The sequence below is a fragment of the Alligator sinensis genome, unplaced genomic scaffold (assembly GCF_000455745.1).
Source record: "Alligator sinensis unplaced genomic scaffold, ASM45574v1 scaffold154_1, whole genome shotgun sequence".
Taxonomy (NCBI): Eukaryota; Metazoa; Chordata; order Crocodylia; family Alligatoridae; genus Alligator; species Alligator sinensis.
The window spans coordinates 367746-375714 of record NW_005842072.1 but is presented as its reverse complement, the minus strand read 5'-3'; the positions used below and the strand labels follow the sequence as shown (position 1 = coordinate 375714).

Here is a 7969-nt window from a genome sequence, read left to right as displayed (position 1 = left end):
GTTTTGCTGGTGCAGGCTGCCACTGGCATGGAGAGTATCCACAGCCTCCACTGCCTCTCCCATTCTCCCTCACTTCCAGGGCCAATGTGGTCCCTATTTTCAAGAAGGGGAGGAAGGAGGATCCAAGTAATTATAGGCTAGTCAGTCTCACCTCCATCCTTGGAAAGGTCTTGAAAAGATTATGAAGGATCATATTTGTGGGAGTCCAGCAGGAAAAATAATGCAGCAGGGAAACCAGCATGGATTTGTTGCGGGTAGATCATGCCTGACCAATCTGGTTTTGTTTTATGACACAGTCACAAAATGCTTAGATGCAGGAGTAGAGGTGGATGTCATTTCCTTGGACTTTAGCAAGGCTTTCGATACGGTATCTCATCCTATTCTCATAAATAAATGAAGAGGCTGTGACATAGAAGTTTACACAGTCTGGTGGGTGGCAAACTGGCTTAGTGGTCACACCCAGATAGTGGTAGTAGATGGGTTGGTATCGACCTGTAAGGATGTGGCTAGTGGGGTCCTGCAGGATTCGGTCCTTGGACCTGTACTCTTCAATATCTTCATCAGTGACTTGGATGTGGGTGTGCAGTGTACTCTGTCCACGATTAAGGATAATATTAAATTGTGGCATGAAGTGCACACTCCGGAGGGGAGGGAACAATTGCAGGCACACCTGGACAGGTTAGAAAAGTGGGCAGTACACAATAGGATGCAGTTCAACAAGGACAGGTGCAGAGTGCTGCACCTAGGGCGCAAAAATATCCAGCACACTTACTGGCTGGGCAGTGACCCTCTCAACAGCACAGAAGTGGAAGGGATCTTGAAGTCATAGTGGACTCCAAGATGAACATGAGTCATCAGTGTGCCAAATCATCAGCAAAGCTAACTGCACTTTATAATGCATCAGCAGATGCATGACAAATAGAACCAAGGAGGTGATACTTCCTCCCTACATGGCATTGGTCAGACCGCAGTTGGAGTACTGCATCCAGTTTTGGGCGCCGTACTTCAAGAAGGATGTTGATAGACTCGAGATGGTCCAGAGGAGGGCCACTTGTATGGTTAGGGGCTTACAGGACAAGCCCTATGAGGAGAGACTGAAGGACCTGAACCTCTTCAGCCTCCGCAAGAGAAGGCTGAGAGGTGATCTTGTGGCCACCTACAAATTCATTAGGGGGACAGAGCAAGGGATCAGAGATGCTCTGTTCACCAGGGCACCACTTGGGTAACAAGGAACAATCGTTACAAACTGACAGGGCGCAGATTTAGGATAGATATCAGGAAAAACTTCTTCATGGTAAGGGTGGCCAAAATTTGGAATGGGCTTCCAAAGGAGGTGGGGTTGCCTCCTACCTTGCAGATCTTTAAGAGAAGGCTGGATAGGCATCTGGCTGGGGCCATCTGAACCCAGCACCCTTTTAAGCCTAGGCAGGGGGTGAGACTTGATGATCTGTTGAGGTCCCTTCCGACCCCAGCATCTATGAATCTATGAACATTCTCACAGACAAACTAAGGAAGTATGGGCTGGATGAATGGACTGTAAGGTGGATAGGAAATTGGCTGGAGCACTGGGCTTGGAGAGTAGTAATCAATGGCTCAATGTCTAGTTGGTAGCTGGTATCAAGTGGAGTGCCCCAGGGTTGGCTCTGGGGCCAGTTTTGTTCAATGTCTTCATCAATGACCTGAAAGATGGTATAGAGTGTAACCTCAGCAAGTTTGCAGATGACACCAAGCTGGGGGGAGTTCTAGATAAAGAAAGTCCTATAAAATTATGATGCTTTACTGCAGAGCTAATCTGTCAATTCTGCAGTAAAGTGTACATGTAGATGCACCCAGTTTGTAGTATGATGCGGGCCCTAATCCCTGATGCATTAGTCCAATACCCATAATAAATCATTGTCCCACACACACGCATTTCCCTTTAAAGATATGTGAACATCCTAAACCTTTTTTCTATTTGAGTAAGAAAGAATATTATCTCACTCCATTTGCTAATTACATTGTTCATTCTTTCGTTGATTTCTCTCTCTCTCTCTCTCTTTTTTAGCAGATCATGAAACTAAGAGGGGCAATTATAATTTCCCAGTGGGAACCAGATACCACAGTTGTAGCAGCCAGATCACAGTAGGTGAGAGATACGTGAAAGTGCTTTTCATTTTGCTTAAAATAAATGTTCCATATATAAATGAAATATATGATTAATGAGTCATATTCCTCTATGTGCCAGTTCAACCTGAAGTGTGTGACTTTATGACAAATTTTCAGTGATTTGTGATGTTTTAATTATATTTTCCAATGGACAGGAACCAGCATAACTTGAACGTTTGTCGTCAGTAGCCTTAATGGTTCTTAAAATGGAATAGAATGGTGCATGGGGATGGGCAGAAGAATGTGTCGCTGTACCTTGTTTAAACATCTGATCCACAGTGAACTATCAAGGTCTTATTTTAGTCTTCAGGGTCATTAGATTGGCACCTTTCACAATGGAGGGATAGAAGAAGTAATCATTAACCTCAAAATTTACAGCATTACTATTTAGTTCAGTGTTTTTCAACCTTTTTAAACTCAGGGCACCCTTCAATAGACCCAAGACATACCTTGGAAGATGCTGGCTCTTCATTTTCACTCAATTTCTGACTACAGAAAAATACAAGAGCAATTCTACTAATATTGTGTAGCACCCTTCAACACCCTTGATAGAATCTCAGGGCACCTGAGGGTGCCATAGCATCCTGATTGAGAACCACTGATTTAGTTTGTAGCAATAATATGTTTTAATTCATTGAACTGTTCCAAGAGACACCTGCTTCTATCTCCTTGATGGCTATGTATTAGAAGCCAGCAATATGTGGAAATAGTTCAGCTCATTCTTTTCAATTGCTTTTATTCTGTATTTGTGAATGCTGAATTTAATCTCTTGCTGTGCTCCTCATATACATAAGTTTCTCTCTTAAAAGCCTCCTCCTTCAGTTGCCTTTAATAAATCCTAAGGATGTGAACTTACAAGTATATTTTGAAGAAATTAACCTTAGGTTTTACCCCAGAGTAAATTACTTGTTAGTGAAGGAGCTACTAATAGGCTCCTTGCATTGAGCCAAAAGGTTTTCCCATGATGAAATAAATTAGAATTGTGAATACACAATTGTAGCACATAAGGGTTCCAGGGGTGGCCATGACATCCCTTACAGGCTCCACAACCATGCCCCACTCCACCCCTAGGGCACCTTCCTGTTTCACCTGCTACGCCTTGATGGAATAATGATAAATAGGGAGGTTGCCCACAGACCTTTGTGTAGCCCTGGTTCCACTGAACCCTCACTAGGGTCCCCGGCACCCTATTAGTCCTCACTGATCCTTGGCCCCTTGCCGGGTCTCTATAGCCTCAGGCCCCTTGCTGGGCCTCTATTGTCAACTCTGCCTGGCAGGGCACCCAAAGTCTTAAGTGCTAATTGCGTGACTCTAAATCCTCTCCTACACCATGCCCCATGCCTCACAGGTGGTACTGTAATGTTGTTCCCTTTAGTGGGGCTTTGTCCTCCTTGGCCTCTGCCCCCTTACTTTACCTAGGCCTTCTAGCCTGGGCCCACTATATCAGACCTGGCTTTGAGGCACTAGTTCTTTCTTGTCCTTTGTGGTCACTGGGCCCATGGCCTCTGTCTGCTGGGTCCCAGGCCCCTGTGCATCTGTGCCCCAATGGCACCAGGACCCTAGCACCTGTCTTACTGCTGCCTTGCACTCTCTACCCACTCTGGACTCAATAACTACTTAAGCCTTGATCCTGCCCCTGGCAAGGCTCCAAGCTATCATGTGCCCCTCAGGTACTAATGGGACTTCCTTAACCACCCCTTACAGCCCCATACCCAAACTCTGGTATAAACACAACATAAACACAAGCCCCCAGGCTACAACATAAATCACAACAGTGAAGGTAGTCCTTTGCCCCTTTAAAAGGGCAAACCTTCCTTCACCCTTGGGCCAACATACTTCCTAGCCTGGCTCCTTGTGAGGTCCCCAAGTCTGAGTATTCTTCCAGACAGCAGAGCAATTCAACATCATCGGGAAAGAACCTCCTTCCCCTTCAGCTGCCAGGGAGAGCCCTGACCCCACCTACCCCACCCCAGCCAGTCTGAACCTTGGGTTATAAACTCCAAGTGCCCTGCCTACCTCTGGTCAGCTGACTGCCCACAGGTGCCTGCTAATTGCTGCATTAGCCTATTGCCCTGGTGCCCTACAGCTGCTACATCCTGCCTAGCCTGCAGGGCTCCCTGGCTAGACTTTTACTCATAAAGAAACAGATCCCCCAGGCTCACTGTTACACCAATGTTACTTTCCAAGGGTACCTTTCCAAGGGTAACAACCAACAGCATTGGTTTAATGCTATTTCATGTGTCTGCTTCACTTTTACTCCAGAATGAATTCCTTTGAAGTAAGGAAGTTGTGTGTCTGCATCCGTAGTATTTTTTCTTCATCTGCAATGGTGGTCATGTCACTGTTCATCTTTTTCTCCAGCTTATTAATATATATTAGTGATGGGCCCCATAGGCAGAGGGAGAAAAAATTATTTGGGGAGGGGGGCTGAGTGTCTGCATGCATGTGTACAAGCCCTCCCCCCCCCAGCACATAAGTCTGTGGGGGAAGGGGCAGGGGAGGGGGAAGGACTTTGGGGGGGGCAGATGAAGGCCCCAGTGGCAAAGTAGGGAGTAGGGCACAGGCTCAGCCACTCACCCTAGCCCCTGCTCCTGCCTGTGCCTCACTCCCTCCTTCACTGCTGGGGCCTCGATCTGCACCACCCCCCCATGGTGGTGAGGGAGAAAGTGGGGCTGGGGCAGGAGCAGGTCCTGCACAGCTGGGACAGGGTGCAGGACAGGGCCATGAGTGGCTCATTTGGGGGGCACCCAGTGCAGGGAGGCAGTGGCAGCTGTCACCACTGCAAGCACCCCAGGAGGGCATGGGGGCCATTTGTCCAGGATCTACACATGGGGTAAGGTTGGGCTGTGGGCTGGAACTGATCTCTTCCCAGCAGGGCGGTTGGGCCACATTGTTCTTGGAGCAGGTGGTGGTGGTTCTGGAAGTGGGGGCTACAGCAAATTTTGGGGTGGCTGCAGCCTCACAATAACCCTCCCACCCAGCATCGCCACCACCTGCCCTGAACACAGCCCAGCCCAACCCCCCACACCGAGAAGAGCCCAGTGCAGCCTCAACCCCAGCCTTCAGTGGCAGCCTGTCATGCCCTGCACAGATCCTGGGGACCCCACCCCCGCCGTGCCTCCCAGGGTATGTGTAGCAGCAGGAGCTGCGCCTGCTGGACCAGCCACTCACAGCTCAGTCCTGCACCCTGCCCTGGCTGTGCAGCACCTGCCCAGCCCCACTTCCTCCTTCACCGCTGCATGTGCACCCCTCCCAAGCCCTGCTGTAACCACTGGAAGCCCTTTGGATGGGCTGTCTTGTGGTCCTATCGCTGCCCTGTGTTTGGGAGGGCTAAGCCCCATTAGCGTCCCCTCCCCGCACTGCCTGTGGTGATGGCCAACCTTTTTGACAGATGTGCCACAAATTAACCCTGCCCTCTCCTCAGGTGTTGCTCTGATCACCTTTCCCTGCTTAATTTGCTGCTCTGCTTTTTGCTGCTTCTTCTCTCTGCCACTGTGCTGCTTATCCCCTCTCTATTCTGCCTCCCCTCCCATATAGGCTGTCCATGTCTTTTGTGGCAGCTTGGCTACTCTTGACATATTAAACAACATTGGCATTAGATTAGGTACTCCTCTCTGAAATATCAGCTATGTTGAAAAAATGGTTTTAACATCCAAGATAATGTTACAAAAACTAAAATGAATAAGTTTGAGAGCAATTCATATGTTTTGGACTGAGGAATTCTTTGTAAAGCCATCCTTTATAAATGTCTTTTTGGCAGGCTATTGTGAACTGTTTTTTGTTACCCTTCAGGATACTGTAGGAATTAGCCCAATGTAATTTCTCAAACATTAAAAATTACCCATTGGTGACTGGGAGGGATTGGATATGGAGTAGAACCAGAAAAATGGATGCTTTTAACAACCTTATCTTTCCCAGGAACCCACAGGGATTACAAGATACTGCTAACAAATAAACAAAGAAACCAGTGATGGTTACATGTAACTTGCAAACCTATGTCATATCATACTTGATTGTTTGTGTGTTTTATCTCCATACAGTGTCTTTAGCCTGTGCCTAGTTTGTGAGCCCTCCAGATGTAGGGATTGTCTCATTTATGTTTGTACAGTGCCCAGCATAACAAGGCCCCAAGCTAAAGTGGGACTTCTGGCACTATTATAATACAGAAATGTATTATGATGCCATTATTAATAATAATAGGGCTTAAACCATGGAAGCACCCCATTCTAAATCTGCAGTATATTAACCTTTTCCATTAAAGAGAGGATGGTAATTTGCTGCGCTCGTCTTGTCATACCAAAAATTATCAAAAGTTTCTAGTTATAGAATCACAGCTGAAAACCTTTCTACAGAGTTTATTTCCACAGACAAATTGTTAAGTATATCAGTACAGTTGAAGTGAGCAGTTGACCTGTATCCCTGATGGTTCTATTAGTATAGAGTTGATTATACCAGCTTCACTCCCATATGTGAAAACATACTGCCCCTCTATACCAGTGGGTCTCAAAATTTAGACTCATGGCTCCCCTTGTCAGACTCAAGAAACCCCTTTTCAAAACTAGTATTTATTACAGTGGTTACCTCCTTGCATAAGGACCAGGAAGTGTGGGCATGAGAGCAGCCAGGCAGGGAGAGTCTGAGCTTGCCCTCATCTGCTTATCTCCTTGCACCTCACTTGCCTCCTCACACTTCCGGTGGCACCACGGGGTGCCCTGGCAGCCTGGCTGAGAATCACTGTTATATACAGTACCTTTTATGCCACTGTAGTTGTATCTGTACTAGATGTTGTACAGACCTGACTATTTTGGGAAGACAAAATTGCACCTAGAAGCAAAATGGTTAAAGTAGAAATAAATGTGGAGATAAGAGTGGAAGCACAGATAAAAACTTAAAAGCCTGCAGACACTATATTGGAAAACTGATTGATTTGATGAAGATATTTAAGATAGGTTTGGAAGTAAAGAATGAGAGCGCATGTATTGAAAGGATATGGTGGGCATATTCATTCTGGGTATAATTCCACTGATTTAAGTGATATTATGTTAGAGACAAACCTTTCATAGATTTCATAGACGTCAGGGCTGGAAGGGACCTCGGAAGATCATCGAGTCCAGCCCCCTGCCCAAAGGGCAGGAAGTCAGCTGGGGTCATAGGATCCCAGCAAGATAAGCATCCAGTTTCATCTTGAAGGTGTTCAATGAAGGCGCTTGAACCACCTCCGGTGGCAGGCTGTTCCAGACCTTGGGGGCTCGGACAGTAAAGAAATTCTTCCTTATGTCCCGCCTGAAACGATCTTGAAGTAGTTTGTGACCATTCAACCTCGTCATCCCTTGGGGCGCTCTGGTGAACAAACGTTCCCCCAGATGCTGGTGGTCACCCCTGATAAACTTGTAGGTGGCCATCAGATCACCCCTGAGCCTGCGCTTTTTCAGGCTAAAGAGCCCCAGGGCTCTCAGCCTGTCATCGTAGGGTCTGCTTCCCTGACCTCTCATCATGCGCGTGGCTCTTCTCTGGACTCTCTCAAGCTTCTCCACATCCTTTTTGAATTGTGGAGCCCAAAACTGGACACAGTACTCCAGCTGCGGCCTCACTAAGGCCGAGTACAGGGGGAGAATGACGTCCCGGGATTTGCTTGAGAAGCATCTATGGATGCAAGCCAGCGTTTTGGTTGCTTTATTAGCCGCCGCATCGCATTGCAGGCTCATGTTCATTTGTGGTCAATGATGACCCCCAAGGTCTCTTTCTTCCATAGTGCTAGCCAACATAGCTGGGCTATGATGCTCGCCAGCTCCTTGAGTACCCTGGGGTGAAGATTGTCAGGGCC

The 7969-nt window shown here is 47.2% G+C and overlaps 1 protein-coding gene across 1 annotated transcript in view; it reads left to right on the top strand.

Annotated features, from left to right (window-relative positions):
* Positions 1 to 7969, top strand: part of ANO4 (anoctamin 4) — a 377211-nt gene that overhangs the window by 4517 nt on the left and 364725 nt on the right. The window contains exon 2 of the mRNA XM_025204196.1: positions 2045 to 2125. Within this exon, the coding sequence (XP_025059981.1) occupies positions 2045 to 2125 (81 nt within the window). The remainder of the gene's footprint in view (positions 1 to 2044; positions 2126 to 7969) is intronic.